General features: G+C 36.6%; 1 protein-coding gene across 2 annotated transcripts in view; it reads left to right on the top strand.

Annotated features, from left to right (window-relative positions):
- The window catches only part of LOC127808951 (kinesin-like protein KIN-6), a 58,248-nt gene that overhangs the window by 12,880 nt on the left and 18,704 nt on the right, over window positions 1-26,664 (top strand). Inside the window, exons 5-16 of one of the 2 annotated variants that reach the window (XR_008025010.1) lie at window positions 64-199; window positions 22,366-22,431; window positions 22,541-22,603; window positions 22,805-22,855; window positions 23,031-23,113; window positions 23,193-23,307; window positions 23,843-23,891; window positions 24,013-24,218; window positions 24,361-24,558; window positions 25,176-25,250; window positions 25,325-25,393; window positions 25,521-25,567. Coding sequence is in view for 1 of the 2 variants with exons in the window: in XM_052347702.1 (XP_052203662.1) it covers window positions 64-199; window positions 22,366-22,431; window positions 22,541-22,603; window positions 22,805-22,855; window positions 23,031-23,113; window positions 23,193-23,307; window positions 23,843-23,891; window positions 24,013-24,218; window positions 24,361-24,558; window positions 25,176-25,250; window positions 25,325-25,393; window positions 25,521-25,617 (1,208 nt within the window). In the remaining variant the exon portion in view is untranslated. Of the gene's footprint in view, window positions 1-63; window positions 200-22,365; window positions 22,432-22,540; window positions 22,604-22,804; window positions 22,856-23,030; window positions 23,114-23,192; window positions 23,308-23,842; window positions 23,892-24,012; window positions 24,219-24,360; window positions 24,559-25,175; window positions 25,251-25,324; window positions 25,394-25,520; window positions 25,618-26,664 lie in introns of both variants that reach the window. The other variant, XM_052347702.1, reaches the window with a different exon arrangement.

Genomic DNA, 26,664 nt, shown 5'->3' with positions numbered 1-26,664 from the left:
TATTTTTATTTTTGTCAGTGATATGTTTGGTCTAATACTTTTGTTTTGTTACTATTCTTGCAGCCGTTCGCAATGCATCATCAATATACGTAGTGCTGCCAACAAGAGTGGCAAAGAAATTGATGTCCAACCCAATTGTGTTGTCTTGACAATTGTTGACCTTGCTGGAGCAGAAAGAGAAAAGAGAACAGGGAATCAGGTATCAATCTTTTAACTTGTTTGTACAACTTTAATAGACTTGAAGAGTTCAGATTGTTTCTACATTTGTCCAACAAAATAGTAACAAGAAAACATATGTTGCATATATCAAAATGTAAATAATTATTTTTGGTTTAAGTTCATACCATCATATAGCTAATAGAAATCGTCTAGTCATAAAAAGAAAATGCACCCCAAATTTAGTTCAGACTTAGAAACAGAAACTTAAAATATTGAATGTCAAAATGCAGGACTATTGACAAAGTTTCATGAGCTCTTGCAGAATTCGGAACCAGTGACTGGACTGCCATACAGTTAGATATATGTAATAGTTCCTTGTAAAGTAGATAGCTATCAATGAACAGCAAATTGATTCACCTAGATTGAGCAAAATAAAGTGTTCAAACTTTTTCTTTCAGGTGTCTGCTTCTGACTATTTTTGAGCATTTAATTTTCCTACCATCATCAATCAAATAACATGCACGATTTTTTTAAAATCTTCTTTTCTAATATATATCTATATTCATATCTAAACATGTAGATGCACTCTTGATATATTTGTAGACCTTTATTTGTTATTGAAGTGAAAATAAAGAAACTGATATTTTTTCTATATGAAATGTCCACAAAAGGAAATAATAGAAAAGATTCCAAATCAAATCAAAGATTACAAATCAACTCCCTTAATCCTAGGAATGAAATATCTAGAACATATCTTCAAGATATACATCATATCAGCAATATATACATCTAATACACAATAAAATAAAGGTAATAATCTCGATATTTTTGTTTTATTTCCAACACTTTGCCTCAAGCTGGTGAGTGGATATTCTCCATTCCCAGCTTGCATGTAATTACTTCAAATCTAGTTATAGGAAGAGCTTTTATAAAGACATATACCCATTGATTAGTTGAAGAGACATATGGTATGGTGATGATACTATTGTTTAATTTCTTTTTGATGAAATGTTGGTCAATCTCTATATATTTAGTTCGATCATGCTGTACTGGATTATGTGCTATGCTTATTGTTAACTTTTTGTCACAATATAGCCTCATAGATTCTGCTTCTTTTAATCCCAAATCATTGAGAATGATTCTCAACCACAATAACTTAGAAATTTCATGAGTCATTGCTCTTAATTTTGCCTCAACATTGGATCTAGATACTACCAACTGATTTTTACTCCATGAAATAATGTTTCCTTCAAGAAATATACAATAACTTTTACTAAATCTCCTATCTGTCAAGGACCCAGCATAATCAGCTTCTATATAAGCTTCCATAGTCAATTTTCCTCCCCTTTTAAACATAATTCCTCTCCGTAGTGTGTCTTTCAAATATTATAAGGTTATGTGAACAACTTGCATATGTTTTTTTCTAAGATCATTCATAAATTTGTTAACAACCCTTATTGAGTAGGCAACATCAAGTCACGTATGAGATAGATAAATTAATCTCCCTACTAGTCTTTGATAATGACCTTTATCAACAACACTTCCATCTTCTTGTCCTCCCAATTTGTGGTTTTGCTCAATTGGTGTACTAGAAACTCGATATCCTAGCTTCCATGTTTCTTTGAGTAAATCAAGTATGTATTTCCTTTGGGAAATAAATATGCCTTGTTTAGAGTAGGCAACTCTAATCCTTAGGAAATATCTCAACCCTCTCAAATCTTTTATTTCAAACTCTTTAGCCAGTTGAATCTTCTACTTTCCTTGCTCAATATTATCATCCCCAGTCACAATTACATCATCAACATATACAAGGAGGATAGTGAGTTCACCTTCCTTTGAGTGTCTAATGAAAAGGCTATGATCTCCTTGGTTTTGTTGATATCTTATCCTTAGAATAGCTTCAGTAAATCTGCCAAACCGTACTCTAGGGGATTGCTTTAGTCCATAGAGAGATTGGGTGGTAATTCTTGAACAAATATTCATGGAAGAAATTCCTTGATTTTTTTCTACAAACAATTGGCTGTACAAAATATATATACAAGAAATCTTCCTATTCTAGGCTATAGAAGAATAGGAAACTACCAAAAAACTAAAAACATAAAGTTGACCTAATATAATTCCTGCAATTACTCCAATTTAGGAATTTAATCCTTTCAATCTTTCCCTCTAAATTAGGGATTGATTTTCGGATTCCAACACTCCTCTCAAGTTGGTGAATAGATGTCAATCATTTCTAGCTTGGTTTCAAATGTTTCAAAGCCCGGTTTTGACAGTGCCTTAGTAAGAACATTAGCTTGTTGTGTCTTAGTAGGAATGTAGGATAGGATAACAACTCTACTCTCAATATCTATTTTGATGAAATTTCGGTCAATTCTCACGTGTTTCATTCTGTCATGTTGGATTGAATTATGAACTATATTAATAGTTGATTTGTTGTCACTATGCAATTTTATAGATCTCGTCTGTGTAACTCTCAGGTCTTGTAATAATCTTCCTAGTCATATTAGCTCACAAATCCCTTGAGCATTTACTTTGTAATCAACCTCAACATTGCTTCTTGCCATGACTGTTTGCTTTTTAGTCTTCTAAGTGACCAAGTTACCCCATAGTTTAGTGTAGTAGCTAGTTATGGACTTGTTATCCTCAATTGAACCTTCCTAATCTGCATTTGCACAGCATTCAACTCCTTTATGATCATTCTTTTGAAACAAAAGGCCTTTTCTAAGGGTCCTTTTAAGATATTGAAGAATTTGGTTTACTGCCTCTAGATGTTTTTGTGTAGATGAGTACATAAATTGACTCACAACACTAACACTATTAGAGTTATGCCCCACAAGCCAATCGTGTTTTATATAATTGATCATATTTTACATTAGGATTCTTTATTTTTCAATCAATTATTACTGCAAGACATTATGTTTTTATTTGTCATTGATGGTTGTCGTCATTATTTATTGCAATACATACTTGACAAAGTCCATAGATCAAATAGGCTCATGGAGTATGGTCGTGCATAGAGATGACGATCATGAAACATATTCCTTATAAGCCTTGATCTTAAATGTTCCTAGTTATAGAGTTATTAGGATTGGACACTAATAACTCGGATAGACTAGCACATATGATGCATGCTCAATCAGTAGAATGTCTTGTTTCATGGACATTGGTGTGAGAACACTAGTGCATATATGTGGCTGCTTATTATAAGAATAAGTACACTGAACTGACCCGTTATAGAATTCTTAATGATAATTGTTTAATGTTGAATTGGAATTCATGTGTTGCAATAGTGCAGATTGGTCCTTAGACTTGAGACATTATGATAGTCTTATATTTGACTAGTTATGCTTTGGTGCTTTTTTGGATTCTAATGGAGTCATGGTCAAACTATCATTGGGTGTGGCTTTATCGCATATGAAGGTTTGTGAATATCGAAATAGGATTCATCGCTTATTGTCAAGATGAGAGGATATCCTATGTATTCTGATGATTTCATGATTGAGGAAATCCTTGGCCAAGGTGAGGTGGAAATCAAAACGTGTTTTGATTTCACCTATCAAGTCATAAATCTGGAATGGATATATAATTATTGAATTATTAGGGTTTTGTCATAAAACCATACCCTAAATTCAATCGAGACATAGATCGATGAAAGGATTTTACTGCACGGTAATTGCAATTGAAAAGGTCCGTGTTTTTTCATCGTTGGCTAGGTATTCATGGCATGTGGCTAGACGTTAATCATGATATGTAGGGTTTTAGAATTAATTTGATTAATTCTAAAACTATTAATTAAAGAGTTTAATTAAGAAGCCCATGAGATGTGTTAATTAAAAAGCCCATGAGTTTAATTAAAGTGTTTAATTATTCTAATAAGTTGGGCCTTGATATAGCCCACTAGAATTGGCCCTACATCTAGTCTAAACGTGGACCTAAGGGGTCACACACTTAGATCGAGCTCATTCCACAATTAAAAGGAGAGAATCGGCCCAATGTGATTAAGGGCCAGACCTAAAGTGTTTAGGGTTTTTCCATGGCGTGTCTAGGGTTTTTAACTCTATATATATGCCGCTTAAGAAGCTGGAAAAGAACAAGAAATTTCGTGTCTCTCAAAAGACACCTAGGGTTGCTAGTAGTTCTCGAGGCGTCTGTGGAAGGGTCGATTGTGTGGACCGACTTGGAGGAGATCGCGCTTGCAACTCTACGGATTGAAATCAGGCAAAAACGAATCTCTACACGGTTGTGGTTTCCTAACTAACACTATAGGCAATATCAAGTCTGGTAGGGGAAAAGTATATCAACTTTCCTACTAGGCATTGTTATCTTTCCTTATCCACAAAAGAGTTATTTTATGTGATCTTATGTTTCCAATTTCGTTCTAATGGGGTACTTGCAAGTCTACAACCAAATTTTCTAGTTTTATTCAAGATATCATGTGTGTATTTTCTTTGGGTTATGAAAATACCTTGTTTACTCCTTGCTATCTCCATGCCAAGGAAATATTTAAGTGTACCAAGATCTTTGACTTTAAATTGAGCTTGTAACTGGTTTTTGAGTCTCTTTATCTCTTTAGTATTATCATTATATTATCCACATACACTATCAAAATTGATCTTTTTCCATTTTCAACATGTTTAATGAAGAGAGTATGGTCAACCTGTCCCCGTTGATATCCAAACTGAGTCATAGTTGAATTAAACCTCGGAACCATGCCATGCCCTAGGTGATTGCTTGAGATCGTAAAGAGACTTCTGTAATTTACAAACCTTACCTGAGATTTTAGTGGATTCAAAACCAAGAGAAAACTTGATAGAAAAATTTGAAAATATAAAAGTAGTGAATAACACATTGTTCCCACGAAGATGGTATATTAATTATCAAAATTGGTTAATCCTATTATTATTTAAACTATATAGAAAATCTACAATTAAAGTAAAACTAAATAAAATAAAACTAATGAACTTAATTTCAATGAATCAAGGAATAACAAGAAAGTGAAAGATTATTTTATCACTAGGGTATTTTGAATTCATTTAAATCAATCCTATTTAATTTATTTGATTTATAATCCAATTCTAATTATCTATGCAATGGTTGAACAATCTTAAAGTAATTGATATTCTATCCCGAGTTATATAAAAAATATTAATTAATATTTATTATCTATTTTCTAATAACAATAATAAACATCAACCAATTCATTAAGATCCATGGTTATTCAATTTAATTCCTCACAAGTAAAGTCTTTAGACTCTTTACTTCTGTTTCAACTATTTTTTTATGGAATTTCTTACTTAGGTCGGATCATCAAACTTTCCTTTCGGTTTCATTCCATGACAACAAATCAATTAAATATATGCTAGATATTTAATAACTTTAAGAACAATAAGAAATTCTTTGCATAGATAACGAAAATCAATTCAAATGAAACATAAATTGTCAATGATTCAAGCTTCATCAAAAACCCTAGTAAATAAAATTAATTCATGCCAAATTTAAGGGAATCCATAAAAATAAATCAAAATTAATGCTTCCCTACCCAGATTTGGCTGAATGGATCACTCAAAACTTGGCAAGTATACTAGTTCATATCGAATAATGTAATGGGTATGAGTCCAAGTATTAATCCCTTAGGGACTAATTTAACTATTGGAATTATAGAATTACCAATATTAAGTTAAGTATATTAAATCTTGGAAATTTGACTAAACTAATTAATAAAATAAAATGATTCAAATGGCAACTCAAATAAGATAAATCAATGGATTTTAATAAGACACATGTATGAACCTAACTATGCAGTGTAAATTATAGATTTTATGTGAATGAATTGATAAATTGAGCATGTCATGACGAAATCTCCTAATGCATTCGTTACCCTATTTGTAGGTTATAATGAGTTTATTCCCATTTAATAACTTCCTATATCTTTATGAAATTTTAATTAAATGAAAACGCATTACGATTTGTGAAATTCCTCGCTTACGATTAGACTTGTGGGTCACCTTATCGCTTAAAGCCGCATAAAGGAACAGAATTCTATTTCTAATCAGTTTTACTTTATGGTATATGGTACATATCATGCAATCCCAACCTATCTCCTCTCGGTTTAAAGACTAGGCATCTAATCATGTAAATGGTGGCTAAACATTCACAAGTATTAAAATTAATACCATACATGTAATGTCCCGAAACAAAAAATGAATAAATATATAATTATTTCATAGCATATTTGATGGCGATAATGGAATCTAGGAGACAATTTAAGGGTACTAAATAACCGAATCGATAGGAGGGAACACCCCGGGACGCACATGACTTAAAAGAATGTGATATCCATAGGGAGCATATTAAGACAAGATTTTTAGTGTCGAGAAGAGTCAAATCAAGAATTGGTTTCGGTATAGTTTCGGACGAGCTTAGAGAACCGAATCGTTATAAGGGAGTCCCAGAAAAGGCAACGGGGCCCCGAAGAAATGTAAACTTTGCATGAGAAATGACCTTGGAGTAAACTCGGGGTAAAGCAAAGAAATTCGCTATCAAATGCAAGTTCGCATAAGTTTTGGGGCAAAGCGTAATTTTGGAAAATTCCCGAGGGGGGTCGAAACAACATTTTTTCTGAAACTTCGGGCGTCAAATGAGAAGTTTAGAACATGTGGGTCTCAACGAAAGTTTTGGAAAACACAGGGACTTTGTGGAAGGGGTCGAAATGGCATTTTAGAAATTTAAAGGGTGAAAGTGCAATTTTTGAAAAAAAGCTTAGTAGTTATGGCCGACCAAGCTTTTGGCCACCCACTCCATCGCCGCTTTCGGCCACTGGAAACTCAAGGTAAAGGTCCAGGGGACCTCTGAGCTTATCCTAGAGTGATCCATGGCCGACAAGTGATCAATTTCGACAAAATTCAGTCGAAAGTAATCAAAATTGTGGCTACTGTAAATCAGTTTTTGGGCCATCTTTCATTTATTTTGGACTAACCTAGGGCATGAGTGGATGTTGGTGGCCTTGGGTTGTGCGAGACTAGTCATTTTGTGGTTCGATTGTGGGTATAAATAGAGATCTAAAGTGGCCGAAAGTTTCAAAAATTTAAAGCTCGAATCGAAGGTGTTAGAGGGTGAATCGAGAGCTGCGATTAAGGGGCTTTTGATCCTTGAGAGTGTGGAGCATTTATGGGGAGTTTAGTGAGCAAAAGAGCAAAAACGAGTGAGATATGAAGCTTCACTGGAGCCCTAGGCAGACTGTCTGGCCAAGAATTCGAGTTGCCGGTTGAGCCACTTCCGGCCATATTTCCAGCCATTTTAGGTACCATTGGGATCTACTAGGCCTGTAGTTCATTGTGGTGTAAAAATCCCGATTTTTCGACGTGCCGGTGCTGGAGAAGATGACCGGCAGTTGAAGCTCACGCGCCAGTCTCACTCTCCTTTTCACGCGCAGGCGCTTGCGGGCGTGTAGGGCCTCAATATTTTTCGATTTTGTTTTTAAATTCTTAGAAAATTATTTTAAGATTGTGTAAAAAAATTTGAAAAAATATTGAAGTAGGTATTTATTTTGAAATGCTAGAGGAGAAAATTGGTGAAAATAGAGAAAAAGGTAAGAAAATTATGAAAAAATAGGTTTTGATAATTATTTAAATAAATATCTTGGGTAGGGTGCTTTGGGACTTGAGGTGAAGTAGTTTGTGCTATCTTCGAAATTTGTCACGAAAACTAAGATGATGCACGTTTTTCGAGATATTCCGAACTTTGTGAAAAGTAAGTGGTACTTCTCAACTGGATTTAGTTTATGAAAAGGACTTGTAAGCTTTTCTACCCAAAAGCTAGTTTCACGAAAGCGTTTTGTTATCATGTTGTCATGTCATGGTATGCTATTGCATCACGTAGATTGCATTTACATTTCCTGATTATGATACATGCATATGAGCATAATGAGATTCACGTTCATACGTTGCATGGGTTTGGGATTAGGGACTGACGTCGTTGTTTTGCTAAGGGTGCACCCATACACCTTTGTCTGGCAGGGAGACTGTGAAAATTATGAATAACAATTGGGTGTGGTCGACCCAAACATAAGAGTAAGGATGATATGTGCATTGCATTCATACACTTGCATTAAATGATGTATTCTGACTTAGATGATTCAACATCTTACGCGGATCTTGTCACTGGAACATTCAAATGTTCTAGATGGGTTTGCAGCGAAGGCACAGAAATGGAATGAGATGTAACTACTTAGGGCATTACGGCTGCTAATAAAGTATTTTTGCATTTAGTTTTTGTATGAGGATCCTATTATGTTTCAGTTATGTTATGTTGTGTTTTCAAATCATGTTGAAAAAACTTATGTCATGTTTAAAGTTATGTTGAAAGACTTATGTCTTGATGACAAAAAATCTTGTATTATTGATTATGTTTGAATCAATCATGTAATATTAATGGGGTTCGAGGTATGTTGAGGTTAAATTCTTGCTTTTGTTTTTGATGATTACATAGCCCAGCATATATAGGGTAAGTGAACTAATAAAAAGGCAGGTAGTATGGAAATTTTGAAACTATATCATGATGAGTTATTTTTTTTTTAAAAAAAAGAAATGGTCAAAATTTCCTAAGTTATAAGATGCTCGAGAAAGTGGGGTGTTATAGTTGGTAACTGAGCAAATTTATATGAAAACTTAGAAAAGATCATTAGGAACCTATGAGCTCGAGGTTTAGGAAAACCTAGAAATTTGAATAATTGTTGAAATGCCAGACTGGCAGGAGATTATCTCGAGCAGTTTTGGGTGACTCACTGGATCAGTTGTTGGGTTGATAGTGAACCGATGGCAGAAGACATCTTCGGCCGCGTAAATGTCCTTGAGGATATCTTAAGGGACATACAGCCCAACAACTACATGCAACCAAGCCTGATAGATGCCCAAATGGAATTCCTGATCAATCACTTGAAGGTGATTGGAAAGCCTTAGCTGAAGGGATCCGCCACGAAGGAAATCATGTGTCCTTATACCTCTTCTGTCAGCAACTCCGTGATGATGCCGCCCTCGTTTACGAAGAGGTTATAATAGAAGATGAAGATTCAGACGGGGAATTGGACGTTGATGATGTAGCTCTGGCCAACGAGATGGGCATCGACAACTTCAGCTTTGATGATAAGGAGGAAGGGGCGACTGTACTCGATGATCCTGATGGACCAGAAGTTGAGTCTGGAGACGAGGCAATGGACGACGATTCTTGGATCTGGAAACCTACCAATTCATAGAAGAAGCCTCAGACGTTTTTTATTTAATAGTGTGTCGATTGTGTGTTTTTTTGTCTTGTTGCCTTAAGTAATGTCAAATGTCGGACTCAGGATGATGAAGAGCTGAATTTTTTTAGAAATTGCCATGGAATGAGTTATTGTCTTTCTTTTCAGATGGTAAACACTCGACGAGCAATATAACCTATGACATCAAATTATCAAAGAGGTACTGAAGGACATACCAATGGCATACCTGAGGGTAGCTCAACTCAGGAGGAGGAGAGAACAAACAGAAACCGTTTGGATCAAATCGAGAGAATTGTGGGAGGCGTGGCGGGGGTCATGCAAGGGATGCAGACCCAAGGTGGACGTTCATCTTGCATGTTGGACCTATATCGTTGACAAAATCCACCCGTTTTCCAAGGAAAATTGGGAGCCGATCTAAGTAAGGGGGAGTTTTGGATCGAACAGACTGAGAAATTGCTAGACCATCTCCACTGTGGAGAGGACGAGAAGGTGAGCTGTGCGACTTTTATGCTGCAAGGCGAAGCCGAACGATGGTGGAAGGGGGTGAAGAGGGCTATGGTCGCCCCAGCACGAACGGGTACACCCTACGTCCGCTAGGAGCAATTCAAGGAGCTAGTCAATGACAAATATTTTTCGCTTAGCCTGAGGATGACAAAGGAAAGGGAGTTCATGGATCTGAAGCAGGCATGAGACATGAACGTGGCTCAATACGAGGACGCTTTTATTCGACTAATCAAATACATGCCAATATATGAGTCGGACGACAGAATAAAGGTGCAGAAGTTTCTAGGAGGGTTAAAACAAAGGGTTCACAAGGCCCTTAGCAATATAAGTACGGAGTCCTATGCTAAGGTAGTACAACAAGCAATGACTGCCGAGGCTAATTTGGATCGAATTGACTCCATTCAGGAATCAAGACAACAAGCCTCCAAGAGTAAGCCAAGTACAGGGAAAATGTTGGAGCCTAAAAAGCCCTAGTTCAAGCCCAGTAAACCCTGCGCGAAATAGGGGTGTCAAAAAAATCCGAAAACCGGACCAAACCGAACCATGTCTTTTGGATTAGTTCTATGGTTCAACGGTTAGGTTCTGGTTAAAAAAATTAAGAACAGATATATTTGGTTTGGTTATTGGTTTTCTTTTCAAACCGTGATTCGAACTGAACCGGAACCGATATTATACTTGTTTACAGTGTTTGAAAATTTGGCCTAGGCGGCCGCCTGGGCGTTGAGCGGCTATTGGTCGTGGCGATATAGGGCTACTCAGCAGCCCTATGTGCCATGCCCGACTAATCGGGCTGCGGCGGCGCTTAGGCAGACCAGGTGGCGCTTAACCGCCTGGGTCATGCGCGGCTTGGGCCACCTAGGTCGTGCGCGTCTTGTGTGCCGACCTTATTTCCCGCTCCCTTTCTCTATTTCCCGTTTCCCTTTCTCTCTCTGGTTGTTCATCGCGGCTCCTCTCTTTCTCTCTCGCCTTCGATCTCCTCTTGCTCGTTCGCCGCCGCCATCGATTTCTTCTCTTGGTCATGCTCTCTCGTTGCCGCCGACCTCACCTGTTGGTCGTTCTCTCTCGTCACCACCAATCTCATTTGTTGGCTGTCATCTCTCGTCGCCGATCTCGTCTTGCTGCGGTATGTATCCATCTTCCTCCACCAACGCAAGCTTGTGTTGCCGCTTGTTGCAGCAGCAAGCAGCAATGCAAAGCTGCTCGCTGCTCGCAAGCTTGCTGCTTCAATAAGCAGTAAGTTGCTTGCTGCAACAACGCAAGCTTGCGTTGCTGCAGCAGCTATTGATTTCATTAGATGACTTTTAATTAAATTTCAAATTTCAATGTCAATTATTCAATACTCAGGGAAAAAAAAGAAAACAAGGAAGTGAAATGAATGATTCGGATAGGACTGGAAGTACGGGAGCATCGTCCGAGGCCTCCTCAATTCTTAAAAGGAAGTCAAATGATGTCGGATGGGAGTATGGAATGTTAATTGATCCGAAGAATATGGATAAAATTAAATGCAAGTTATGTGGTAAAATTATGTCTGGAGGTGTTTACAGAGTAAAAGAACACATTGGCCACATTTCTGAAAATGTTTCTGCATGTCTAAAATCTTCTCCGACTGATCAAGCCAAATGTAAGAATGCTATTGCCGAGGCAAAGAATAAGAGGAAAAATAAGAAGAAGGAGGAAGATTTGATGAGATCAACTGTTAATATCTCTGAAAGAGTGGAAGGGGATGATGAAGATGAATTGCAAGAGTTAGGTAGCAAAAAAACGTCCCGTACTCTTGGCCCTATGGATAAGTTTGCTAGCTCCCTCAGCCCTGAAACTTGTTTGAGTGCGAGAATAACCCAAAGGCAACAAACTATTAGTGAAGCACTATTTAAAGAGAGAACACAGTCTGTTCACGAATATTGTGCTAGATGGGTGTATGAAGTTAGTATACCTTTCAATGCTATTGACAATAATAGCTTCAAATTGTTTCTTGAGGCAGTTGGTCAATTTGGGCCGGGATTCAAACCTCCCAATCAATACCAATTGAAGGAACTGCTATTAAAGGGGGATGTTGACAGAATAAAAGAGTTATTGAAGAAGCATGAAGAAGAGTGGGCACGAACTGGGTGTTCCATTATGACAGATGTTGGACAGATAGAAAAAAGAGGAGCATCATGAACCTATGTGTTAATTCTAATGCAAGTACTGCTTTTCTTTCTTTCAGAGAGTCTTCAGATGAAGCACATACAAGTGAACTTATCTTTGAGTACGTGGAAAAGTGCATTGAGCAAGTTGGGTCGCAAAATGTCATCCAAGTAGTAACCGACAATGCAGCCAATAATAGGGGAGCGGCAAAATTATTGAAGGTGAAGAGGCCAAATATCTTTTGGACCTCATGTGCTACTCACATCATCAATTTGATGCTTGAAAGTATTGGAAAACTGCCGAAATATAAGAAAGTCATTGATCAGGCCAAGAGTTTCACAATCTTCATTTATGCACACCATAAGACCTTGTCCTTAATGAGGTCATTTACGAAGAAGAGGGATATAGTTAGACCAGGAGTCACTAGATTCGCTTCTGCTTTCTTGACTTTGATGGAGAAAAAGGCCCAACTAAGGGCATTGTTTACCAGCTCTGAATGGGAGTGCAAATGGTCAAAGATTGTTAAATGGAAAGCAGCCTATGCTACTGTGATGAGCATTGCCTTTTGGAATGGTGTGACTATAAGACTTAAGGTTTTTGCACCTTTGGTGAAGGTGCTTCGAATTGTTGATGCGGATAGAAAGCCTTCTATGAGCTTTTTATGTGGAGAGATTAAGCAAGCAAAGGAAGATATTAAGGAGGTCTTAAATAATCTTGAAAAGAACTATAAGCCTATTATGGAGATTATTGAAGCAAGGGTGAAAGATAGGCTAGATAGTCCACTACATTTTGCAGCTTACCTTTTGAATCCCTACTACTTTTTCAAGGATATGGATATACAACTTGATAATGAAGTAATGGATGGGCTTTTTAAGTGTGTGGAGATGTTTTATCATTATGATAGTGAATTGCAAGGCGATGTTATAAATGTTGAGTTGCCAAAGTATACTCGTAAAGATGGAGCTTTTGGAAAATCGTGGGCAACTCAAGGGTGTGCAAAAAATGATGACAATTATAATCCAGGTATAAAATTCCTTTAATCCTTTCTATTGTGTATTAGTGTATAAATTAAATTTGTTTACTTTATACTTGTTTGACCTATGTAGTTACGTGGTGGATGACTTATGGAAATCAAACTCCAAACTTGCAACGAATGGCGAGAAAGATTCTCTCGTTAACCACTAGTTCATCCGGTTGTGAAAGAAATTGGAGCACTTTTGAAGGGGTTAGTGTATATATGAATTATATTTATTTACTATCAATTAGTTATCCTTATTCAGTTATCATTTATATTGATATTGCTTTTATTTTATTTATGTAGATACATACGACGAAAAGAAGTAGATTGGACGTGAATCGATTGAACAATCTAGTCTATGTTCAATTTAATGCGAAATTGATGAACAAGCACAAAAGGGAGAAGGAAAGAAATGTTGATGTGTTACTTGCAAGTGATGCTAGTAATGCACAAGGATGGATCGTTGATGGAGATGATGATGAAGAAGTTGAGCCTGGTACGAGGCTCACTTGGGAAGTGGTTGGTGAAGCATCGGGAGCAGACGAGATGCTTCAAGCTCGAAGAAGTTCTCGGATGAGAGAGCTTCATGAAGATGATTTTCAATCAGAAGAAGAAGATGAGCAAGAAATCAATGAATTTGATTTTGAGTCCGATGAAGATCGTGTATTGGAAGAATATGGAAAGGAAGAAGACCAATTAGATAGTTAGACTTAGATTCTTCGGATATGGTTTATGTTGTATTATTGCTGCTTCTACCTTCTTGAATTTATAACTAATATAATAGTTTATTTTTTGAGTCTTAATTCTATTATTTCACTTGTCTTTTCAAATTTGATTTACCTGAAAATAATATCAAATTACATCAAAAGGTTTTTAGAAAAAAAAAAATATATCATTTTTCCAAGTCGCCGCCTAGGCCTCGCTTAGGCACCCCAGCCTGGCGCCTAGCGCATTTTTGAACACTGCTTGTATATATATTATAATTTTTTGGGTATATATATACATGCACATAAATATATTGTTACCTGCAATTTTAATCTGCTAGTTTTTGTTTATTTCTTTTTTGTTGTTGGTTATTGTTATTCATGAACTCTTTTATTTCTAGACTTTTATGCACTATTACTATACTAAATGGTCAATGTAATCTCATTTGATGAGATAGTCTATGAATTATTTTGTTCTACTTTTACTTTAAGATTTGAAGCATTAATGAAGTTATGGATTTATTTTAATTAACAAATTTGTTTGTAATTTCATATTTTGCGAAAATGTTTAGAAACTAAATGCTAATTTCATAGAACCGAAACCGAATCAAAACCGGTCCGATGTGACGGATTGTTCATGGTTTGGTTTTATATATGTAATGGTTCGGTTACAGTTCCTATTTTTTCGGAATCGTTAAAAACGGTTCGGTTACTGGATTCTTATAGAATCGGACCAATTCGAACCGTTGACACCCCTAGCAAGCACGAAATGGACGGCTGCTACAACTGTGGGGACGAAGGGCACCTCAATCGAGAATGCCCATAGAGAGGAACAATTTGTTTCAATTGTCACCAGTCGAGGCATTTGTCAAGGGATTGCCTAAAACCAAGATCGTCGAGGCAGTTTCAGGTGCCAACATTGCATTCGGGAGCTCAATAAGGGAGAGTGTTCAACTTGGCACAATAGGACATGGCTGAGGACCCAGCCGTCATTCAAGGTAGGGCTGGCAATTTTGGACACGACCTGATTACACGACATGACACGGAGTTAAGCGGGTTAGGGTTGGGGTTAATCAGGTTCGGGTCATAAATGGGTTAACCTGTTTATGACACGATTATTTTCGTGTCTTAGGCGAGTCAACCCGTCTAACCCGTTTAGACAGGTAATGACCCGTTTAATTAAACGTGTTAAAGGGTTGACCCTAACACGTTAACACGATTCTTTAGGAAATGACACGTTTAATTAAAAGGGTTAGTGGGTTGAGTTGAACACGTTAACACGATTATACACGAAATAACACGTTTAAAACTAAATAACACATTTAACTAGTGACACAGCACAACCCGTTTAAATTAAACGGGTTAAATAGGTTAACAGGTGACACGACACGACACGTTTAGTTAAACGGGTCGTGTTGTGTTACACGTTTAATAAACGTGTCGTGTTTGGGTTTAAGAAATTTGACACGATTATTAAATGGGTCGTGTTCGGGTTAGCCTGATACATGTTATACGTGTGTCTCAACACAACATGATTACGACCCGCCAACTCAGATTGCCACCCCTAATTCAAGGTACCATGTTTACCTCTGGTTTCCGTATGCATGTTTTGATAGACTCAGGAGCAAGTCATTCCTTTATTTCACATGCATCATCTGAAGTATTAGGGGAAGAACTAGAAAATCCGAATTGTCGTATGATAGTAGCAACCCTTATTGGGAAGTCTCTAGAAACCTCATCAGGATATAAAAATAAGAGAATCTAGATAGGGGAAACTGAGTTGTTGGTAGATTTAATCCTTCTTGAATTTCGAGACTTCGATATAATTTAGGAATGGATTTCCTAACCAAGTACGAAGCCACCTTGGATTGTAAGGCTAAGGTAGTTAGTCTTAAGAATGGGAACTCGATTATTAAATTTCGGGGACAAGGTGGAATAAACGAAAAGAAATGGGTCTCAGCCCTAAAGACAGATAAAATGTTACGAAAGGGTGCTTTCGGGTATTTGGCACACATTCAAGAAATATAGAAGACTGTAGAACTAAGAAATGTGTTAATTGTCAAAGAATTTGGAGATGTGTTTTTTGAGGAATTACCAGGATTGCCCCCAAGCGAGACGTTGAGTTTTCAATAGAAATTGTGCCAGTGGCTAACCCCATCTCCATAGCACCTTATAGGATGGCTCCCGCAGAATTGAGGGAATTGACGATCCAACTTCAAGAATTGTTGGATAAGGGATTCATTAGACCCAGTATGTCACCTTGGGGAGCCCCGATCCAGCTTCAAGAATTGTTGGAAAGGAACTTATAATTTTTTTTGACTAATTAGGATTTCTCGTTTAAAATCCAACAAACCACCACCTTAGCGAGAATTCCTAAAAACTTTCATCCATTCTCCGATGACAACCATGACTATCTATTACCGATAATCATCATGACCTCCATGACCAAGATTATCGTACCCCACCATAAAAGGGACAACCACTTAGGCACATACTGCCCTAAGATTTTCACGACACAATGTCGAAAAGTACCTTGCTAAAAACTATGGTGCAACCCCCATGCTTGGCTTTCTTGGGTGCTCTTCAACCATCGACATCCTTTCCACCACACACCTTGCATCACCACCAAGCCAATTCTCATGTGCAAACTTGTGGACCCTTTAGAAGTATCACTTCCTCTTTCATGGAAACTTTGGTGGTCTAACGACATGCCATGACGATATATCCATCTCTTTAGAGAACATCTTCATCTCCCACAAAATTGAGAGATGAACTTCCAGCATCACAATTGTTGGAGCCCTTTGCTAGACTTGCTCTATCAGGGCAACAATCCCTTTTCCGATGACCGGATTGTTTGCACTTCTAGCATATCATTTTACTAAATTTTTCAAAGCCTTCAGGAGTTGGTTTGCCCTCCAACACCTTGTGTAACCCATTTTGGATCAAGATATCCTTGACTTGTATTTACCACAAGTCAAAATTGATATTCTCATTGAATTTTTCAAAATCAAATTTCATCATACTTGACATATCTTTTGCGTACTAGGCAACTGGTAACCAAAGCTATGATACCACTTGTTGCAAAATAAGATAAAAAACAAAAGATCCAATCACTCAAACACGAGATTTTTACGTGAAAAACCCTAAAAGAGAAAAACCACGGTCGTCATGACAGCAAAGAAAAAATATCACTATGTAGTAAAGTTTACAACTACAAAGTTCAATATTCTCTCTCTAAACCCAAATCCCAATTACACTCAATTCCTACATCTCACTGGTCTCTCACAAGTAATTTGCACACCTTGAATAACAACCCAAGCATCCTATTTATAGATTGTTTTCCTTGTTCACCAAGGCTAAGGTTTCCTTGCCTAACAAGAAGTAGAAACTGACTAATAAATAGAATTACAAACTAAACATGAAATCAACTAGGAATAGGAAAGGAACTAATTAGGAAATTTTCAAGACTAATTAGGATTTCTAGCTAAAAATCCCAATAGCCTGCTGCCTGGTTGCCACGTTAGGGCCACACTAGGCTGCTTCAGCAAGGCCTTGTGTTGCACGTGGCCTCCACTATAGCCCAATTGTCGCATGGTTTTCACAAACCTCCTGCCACATTGCCAATTGTGACTTGCTCTTCCATTGCACCTGTTCTTCCCTTGTTCCTCTTTTGTTTTCGTCGCTTCAGTGCTCCCCCTCTTCCGCTACCAGTCTCCCTTTTTATATTCCTTTAATTTCTTTGCCGCCCTAGTTCTCTTTCACTTAGGGTGTGTTTGATAGCATTTAGTTGGAAAAAAAAACATTTTCCAACTTGCATGGAAAACAAAAACCACCTCTCCCCTAGATTGAATTTTCAATGGAAAAGAGGCCAAAACATGCTTTAACGGTTGTACCATGGAATTGAATTCGATGGAAAATCTAGTATGTCAAACAACAAAGATGGAATTCAATTCCTTGGATGGGACATTTTCCATGGACTTTCCATGCTATCAAACACACCCTTAGAATTCTTTTCCTTCTCAATCTTGAATTGCTTTATCCTATCTTCAATTTCCTCTTACTTCTCATCTGATTTATTCACCTCAATTATTGATTCTTTAATTGTATTATAATATTGATTTTGTAATTAACATTATAAATTAATTTATAATATCATCTTTAATGCCTAATTTTTTGAATTAATTTCCTTACTCGTTTCCTACAAAAAAAAAAAAAAAAAAAAATCCAAATATGTAAAATTCATATAAACTCACATTTTAAATAGAAAAAATTGTGTAAAGTTAAGACTGGAATTAATTGCATAGACTTAAGCAAAGATTGACATAAATCAATTGTAGAGAAGCATTGTTAGAAGGGAAATAGGAAGTTAAATAGATGGGTCCCAATGATTATCTTCATGACGTGTCTCCCCTTTGAAGAGAAGCAATGGGATAGTAAGGTTAATTTTCAATAAAAACATACATCACATGGGACAAAATTGTTTAGTGAAAGGAGAGTAGCACTTGTAACCTTTTTGTATGTGGGAGAGTACCCAACAAAATTGCATTTGAGTACCTTAGGATCAAGTTTGTCTTGATGAGGGTGTGGATTATGAGCAAAGGTAGTACAACCAAACACTCGGTCACAAATAAATCACCTTGTCAGAGATCGTGCAACATGCCCTTAATTGTCACAAGTTCATGGGTGTTGTCTTTGTGTGAATAAGTGTCTTTTGCAGCCTCCCAGACCTCTGCAACAGTTTCATATAGGAGGAAATTTTCTCCTATGCGTGGTTCAATGGAATTTACTAGCTAGGACATAACTTGGTTGTTATCTCTCTTCCAAATTTGATAATCATCCCCTTTTTCATCTGGTTTGATGATATTTCCGGTGAGATAATCTTCTTTCTCCTTGTTGCGGATGTGAAACATGAAGGATTTAGACCATTGGATGTAGTTTCACCCATTCAATTTGTAGATGGTGATGGGTGCGGATGAGTAATTGGACAAGTCACCCCTATTATTATTGTACATAACAGTTTGGAGATTTGTCACAAAAAGAGGTAGAGGTAGACCCAAGAAGACTTTGGGAGAGACATTAAAATTTGATATAAAATATATGGATCTAAATGAGGATATGACAAAAGACAGAAATACATGGAAGTCTAGAATTCATGTAGCCGACCCCACATAGTGGGATAAAGGCTGGATATGTTGTTGTTGTTGTTGTTGTATAACAGTTTGGAGATTTGAGGTGGTGGATTTTGGTGTTTCAATTGAGGATTCGTTGGTGTTTGACATCTTTGCAAACTGATGTTGTTTCCTAGAATGACATAAAGGCTAGGACGACTGATGAATATTATCGGAATAAGCAGTGTAGAATGCTGCTGGAAAAAACAATAGATAAAAAACTAACCTAGAACGGCTGTGAGAAGAACAAGAGACGTTTATGGTTGCTTAGATACCATGAAGAATTATGAAAAAACTTGGTATCTTATTTGTCTTCCACTTGATTACGATATCTATAGGAGAAAGAAATCAATCAAATCCCTAGAACTAAGGAAAAAAGAAATACTAATTACATCAATTACTAATTTACATCAATCAATGAATCCCAATAATTAAGATTGATTATAATCAATCTCATAGATTGTGGGATGATTGATATTCAATCCCATAGATTGAGGGATTGATTAGAATTGATAATGAATCCCATAGATTGTGGGATTGATTATCCAACAAACCTTACAACAAAGAATTCCAACAGAATTCATATATGTTGTAATTAGATCCCCAGAGAGCACATTTTCTCTAACAAAGTGGCAATCAATTTCAATGTGTTGGTTCTCTCATGAAACACATGATTAGAAGCAATATGCATTGCAACCTACTTGTCATAAATCAATTGCATAGATTTGAGCTGCGTAACTCTTAACTCCTCAATTAATTGTTTCAGCCACATTAGCTCACATGTTGTTATGACCATTGCCCTATATGCAGCTTATGCACTGGACCTGGTAACAATAGTTTGTTTCTTACTTTTCCAAGAGACTAGGTTTCCACCCACAAATACACAGTATTCAGATGTGGATCGCTTGTCACTAGGTGATCCTACCCAATCAACGTCTGTATATCCTACAATTTGACCGTGTCTATGATTTTGATATAATACACCTTGACCAAGGGAACCTTAATATACCAAAGAATACGAATCACTGCATCCCAGTGATTGTCACAAGGTGAATCCAAAAACTGACTTACAACACTCAACAAATGAAATATCAGGACATGTGAATAAAGTAATTAAGTTTCCCAAATAGTCGACGGAAGCGCCCAGGATTAGAAAGAGGCTCCCCTTGTCCCAGTAACAGTCTGATATTCGGATTCATAAAGGTATCTGTTGGCTTACATCCGAGCAACCCTGTCTCCTCTAGCATATCCAAGGCATACTTTCTTTGAGAAATATAGATATTTTGCTTTGACCAAGCTACTTCAATATCCAAAAAATATTTCATGGAACACAGATCCTTAGTCTGAAACTCTTTGTGAACATGTGCCTTCAATTCAGTGATACCAACATCATCATCCCATATAAGTACTATATTATGAACATATACCACTAGAAGAATGTGGTTGTTAGTGTAGGTGCTCTAAACCCAATCAGATTGGGCAAATTGTACACTGACATTTGTAATCATATTTCATATTGAATAAAGAATTATTTAATTCTACAAGAAGTCGTTCTATTAGTTTCTTGTTATTAATGTAATGATCGGATGAAATTAGATAGAAGTCCAAATGATGTATACTATGATTAATCTATAAAGATGTGAGATGATGCATCACAGTTTCTCGACATCATTAAATGTCCCAAGTTGTAGCAATGTCAAGAATGGATATTGACAATTGGGGTAAGACTTGTATGTGCTATATTTTTTGCTATGTGATAGCAATGAGGGTCTCACACCCCATAGGCATGGGGATGCTTAAACAAGTACATAGGTGATCAATGTTGGAGAACGTGTCACTGGACATGACTCGCCATGAGAATCCATTTTGGTTATATGTTGATGGAATTCTCATATGAGATGGGTGTAACTAATGGTAAGGGACAAGAAATGGCGAACGGAGGAGATCTTAGCAACAGAAGAAAATGTATCGCCATAATCAACATCAACAACTTGAGTGTATCCTTTAACAAATGAGGTGAGCCTTAAGGTGAAGCGGGCCAATGGGTTAAACTGGATCTGGGTTGGGATCTATGTGGTCACCAGCAACGACTATTGGAATCGCAAAGACGGAGGCAGTTGCTGGCGATCGTGAATCTAGGAGGCAATGTCAGACGGTGATGGTAAAGGTGAATAGAGGTGGCCAATGTAGAGGATGATGAGACACTAGCTGTGATGGTGTTGTGGAAGACTGATGGTTGTGGTTGACCAAGAGGGAGACGAACAGACAGATGGACGACGAGGGGCCGTGAGCAGTTGACGAGATCTAAAATGGCGATAGCAGTGGTTACGATGGCCAACAAAGTGACCATCAATGATGGTGTTGGTTTGCGGCGGCAATAGTTGCTGGATCTAGGGTTAGGGTTTGTCTAATGGCTCTGATACCATATAAATAAAATAATGTATGTATTCCACCAAAAGTGTATATTACAAAATAATATATATATACAAAGATTTTAAGTTAATTACACTAATATCCCTTACTTGTCTTATTTAACAATTTCATTCAATTCATAGCCCCCTATTCTCTATTCAACAGCTTATTTTTAGGCTGTTTACATCCTTGCGGTTATTACTCAACTAATACACTAACAAACTCTAGTACAATTACAACTAGTGCCCTTTGGGTCATGACAGGAGTCGGTAAGCTAAATTGATAGGATGAAGATCAATATGAGAGCTGGGTGTATTTTCAGTAGGCTGAAGATTACCCAAGAAAACTGTGTTGATCCCCAAATGGAAGATCAGAAGGACTTGGTGGTGACAATATCGGCTACATAGCTGCAGCAATGAAGACTGAAAAACACAGAATTGATGGTAGCTGTTGAACAGCAATGAAGGCTGTAATGGCAAAATAAAAGTGAAAAAACACTCCTAAAGATGGCAGCAGAAAAAATAGTGTTCCAAGGAAGAAGGTCTGACGCCATGAAGAGAAAATAAAGAAACTGATATTTCTTCTATATGAAATGATGCTGGTTTACAATTAATTTATACTAAAGGAGAAGAAACAAATCTCTCTACAAAAGGAAATAATAGAAAAGGTTCCAAGTCAAAAAAAAAAATTACAAATCAGCTCCCTTAATCCTAGGAAGGAAATATTACAACATATCTTCAAGATATACATCATATCAGCAATATTCACATCTAATATACAATAAAATAAAGGTAATAATCCCGATATCTTGTTTTATTTCTAACCATTATCTTGGTGGAGGTTTCAACTATTCAGCTTTGTGTTACTGACTTAGTGTATTGTTTTATATTACCTATTGCTATCTGGTTGACTTCACCAGAAGCTTCTTATCATCAGTTTTATATGCTTCAAGGTTGGTTTCTTGTATTTGTGAATGCTCTATTGTATTGATGTGACAAATGGATATATGGTTTGCAGGGGGCCAGATTACTTGAGAGTAATTTTATCAACAACACATCAATGGTTTTTGGCCTGTGCTTACGAGTATGTGACTTTAGACTTGGTTGTCCTTTTTCTCCTATATGTCTATTCTCTGATGCCATGATTGCTGTTTGTGTATCTTCGATAATTTAGATCCTTCCTGTATTTTCAGTCATTGCTTGAGCACCAGAAGAACCCAAAGAAACCACTCCACAAACACTTCCAAAGCTCCTTGGTAACATGACATTTTTCCACCTGTTACACTAGTTCATTGAGTCTTTTCTAATTCTCTTCTCACTATGTGAATTTAGGTGTTCTTCTGGTATTGAGTTAGTGCCATACCATTTTATTTTCAGTTTTCATCTCTGGAAGAACAAATGTATTTTGACCTGTACATGTGTCACTGAATTTCAATTTTGATGTTCATATGGAACAGCTGACTCGGTATTTACGAGATTATCTTGAAGGCAAACGACGAATGGCTTTGGTATGCTGGTTATATTGCACTGTTTCTCTGTTGTTCCTTGTTATATTACTCGTTGGCAACTACCAACTGCCACTCTCTCATGAATTTTCTGGTTGTTAAACTTCAATTGTTTTTCATTTCTGTTTTGCATGAATGACATAGATGCTTATTTTGATTCTTAATATTATCCTTGCAGATTTTAACTGTAAAATCAGGAGAGGAAGACTATCTTGATACATCCTTTCTGCTAAGACAAGCGTCACCATATATGAAAATAAAGTACAGACCTTTCTTCAGTAGATAAATAACCTTGGAGTCATAACCTTAAATATGATTTTGTGTAATGTTGCTAGTGCAGGTTTGATAATGTTGAAGAATCTGCCAATTTTATTTGCACTAAGAGGCATATTCAGACACATGCCAGAACAGAGCAACTCAAAAGAATTAAGTTCAGTAGTGTGGAAGCATGTCCAGTAATATTTTGCAGCTCTCTGGGATTTGCATACTTTTCACATTCACTGTAATAGGCTGCTGATTTTCTTTGAATGGCTATGTTTTGTGATCATTTCTGAAAATGATGTGGTTGTTAATAACATTGTTATTAAAATTGCCATAGGGTAGGCATGTACTAAAAGAGAATAGGTTTGCCTTAGAATGTAAGTTACATTTTTGAGATAGGAGTGCCTTAAATCATCATCATCAACTGCACCTTACCCTAACAAAGGGGATAGGTATGCCTTTAAATGGAGTTACATTTTTCAAATAGAAGGGTATAACTTAAAGTACCTCCACGGCATTTAACAATCATGACTGAGATTTGCTGAGTACACATTTTTTTTATCCAGAATGTGATTTATAAGATTGAAAAAGACTTTCTCTAAAGTAGTTGTGTATGCTTATTTTCAAGTTTCTTCATGTGATTGATATTTTAACTTACTAGTACCTTAATATTTGGCTGATCGTTTCTGCACATGGTTTGACATTTTTCTAATTTAAGCTTTCTATCAGAACAATGGAGAGAAGGGTGCTGGAGATGAAAATCAACTTCTTAGAGAAGGTTGTTTGAATTGAACTTAATTGTTTTTCTAACAACATTGCTTCTGCACTTCTCATGTATTTTTTATCCTTAGTTTTGATTGAGGTGGACATGTGATATACTGTGCTTATTTTGGAAACAGAAGGTCCTCCGTCCAATATCAAGAAGGTTGAACCTCAGAATTGTTTGTTTCACCATGCAAGAAAAAAGAATTCGGAAGTAAATGGTGGTAAATGGCTTAAGGAAGACACTGGTGAATGGGCAAAGAAAGAAAGAGAGAATAAAATCATGCAGAATTTTGCTAAAGCTTTGTGGAATGTTCTGAAGCAATATAAGGAGAAAGTTAAGGTAATTGTCAGTGCTCAGATACTGTTTGGTTTCAATTGCCTTTGATCCAGTCACCATCCTTTGAAAGTCATACAGAGTCTATGATGCTTTAAAATGGTTATGGGTGTGCTGAAATCAAATTGATAAAGTAGCTTGTGAACAGGTAGCTGAAAACCAAATCCAGGGTCTCAGAGAAAGCCTTGCAAATGAAATTTCCGGCCGTTCTGCACTTGAAACTGAAGTGAAGGAACTAAAGGCCTATATCTTAAGTCAGAAAGCAGCTTCCTTAAAGAAAATGGAAGATTCCACTGCTGATATGACTTCGGATGGAGAAGTATCTCAGTGTACTTTTGTCAGCAAGGTATATAAGGAGCAAGTTTCTCCGACAACAAAATTCTAATATAAGATTTCTCCTTCTCTGCTTCTTGTTATGGTTGTTATTGTAATTTTTTATTATTCATTTTTTTACACCCATGCTTTTTGGATTATATTGTATCATGACATTGGACTTCATTCTCCATGAACTTTGTGATTATTCTATCTGATTCTGTCCCGGAGAAGGCTCCTAGGAAGATTGAAATTTTGGTCTAGAAATATACTGAAACCTGAACGTATCTGTAAAAATTTCAACCTTGCTAGTTCATATTTTAGCCACTGTGATCTTTCCAATCCTATTTTATTCAGTGCTTCCAAGCTGTCGTGTAGAATTGTCTAAACAGCGTGCTGTATGTTTCATCATTCTTTCGTGAAGCTCTGACTAAAAAATTAAAATGTGGCTGATCCTTCACGCCTGCCTATTAAGAGCATATAAAGAATGGAGAATGTTTTATATCTAAAAGAAGTTTTAAGGTATTGAAGTTCATGTTCATGACAATTTTTGCACTTCTTTCTAAGGCATCATGTTCTAAAGTGTTTTACAAATTGCCTTGTTTGTTTTCCATCAACTAGTACAACATTTTTACTATAGACCATGTTTAGTTAAATGCAGGAGTTCCATCTCTATGCCTGGATGAATCAGAGTGCATTGTCAGTAAAGAGAAATTTGACAACACTGTAAGGCAGATAACTGTTGCCACAAGTTTGGTTTAAGTACTTGCAACTGCTATATTGAGGACCTTTTCCTTTAGGTGAACAATTTTGGTGCAAATACTGCTTCATGCCTTGCTGTTGAAAATTTTGAGCAGCAGCAGTGTCAGGTACATAATGAAGTGGGAGCTCAGAAGATAGGACTTGTGTTGATGGATATTAGTTTCATGTTTCTTTTCGATTTGGATAGTAAACACCCTAGAATCTTACGTATTTTTGACATATTGCAATGATCAGGACTTAGAAGGCCTTTCCATAAATCTCAACAAGAAGGAAGATTCAAGGTATTTGGAGAATGTTGGAGATGACACTCCTTTCAACAATGATGCAACAGGTTTGACTTGCAAATTGTAAAGCATAGGATACTTTTCATTGTAGTAGATTATGATAGAAGGCAACCAAGGATCTTGCTCAAAAAATAAGGAATTATGGTAAAAAAACTGCTTTTTAGAACTGCCTTAAAGACATTTTCTTGGAAATGTCTCCTATTCAAAAAATTGTGAAAGATATTCTAGGTTGATTAAATTCATAAGAAAATAAAGACACGAACACAATTATCTTTCCCTGACTTCCTAATAACAATTACAAGCCTTAATCTCACTATTTGGGGGTCATTTACATGAATTATAGCTTTTTGGCATCTTGGGTAAAAGAGGGCTAGCAAGACAGTTGTTACAGTTGTAAATGGTTATTATGGAAAGGTTGACCTTTGTGATGCAAGATTGTAAATGGCTGATTCTATGGAGACAATTAAAGAAGACAACAAAGCAATCAAATCTAAAAAATTATGAATGTATAGGAGTTGTAATTAGGATGATTCTTGTATATCCTTTCCTTTTGTGTTCTTTTCCTTATGTATTCTTTTCTTTTGTTTAAGATTTTTAAGCTGTAAATTATGAGGTTATAAATAGAGAATAATCTAAAGGGGCAAGGTGTCTTTGCCTACAGTTTCTGTTGGAGAGTCTTAGGCTGCTAAGGAGTCTCACCGAAAAGAAAAGGAGTAAATGCTAAGGAGTCTACGCAAGGAACAAGTCCCGATCATGTGATGATAAGTAATTGAAGACTCAAAAGAGATAATCTAGATGAGTTCCTAAAAATCAGGAGAATTAATAGGAGTAGGATTTGGTAGTTATCTTATCTTGTGTATCTTAATTTTCTGTTGTATAAAATTAGTTCCCTCGATTAATCAAAGTAAGAGTTTGATTTCACTCAAACTAAACTTTTAGGTCTCAGGTTCTCTGCCTAAGAGACCTTACTTTGTTCAGTTTCAAAACCTAGTTGTTGTTATTTTTACACGGTATCAGTGCCACAACTAGGCTAGGCATAAAAAAGACAATAGTTTGAGCAAAAATGTCCCAAGAGGAGGTTAGATGATCCAATG

This window comes from Diospyros lotus, chromosome 8, assembly GCF_014633365.1.
Source record: "Diospyros lotus cultivar Yz01 chromosome 8, ASM1463336v1, whole genome shotgun sequence".
Classification (NCBI taxonomy): domain Eukaryota; kingdom Viridiplantae; phylum Streptophyta; class Magnoliopsida; order Ericales; family Ebenaceae; genus Diospyros; species Diospyros lotus.
The sequence above is the reverse complement of the archived record's forward strand: the minus strand, read 5'-3'. Positions and strand labels throughout refer to the sequence as shown.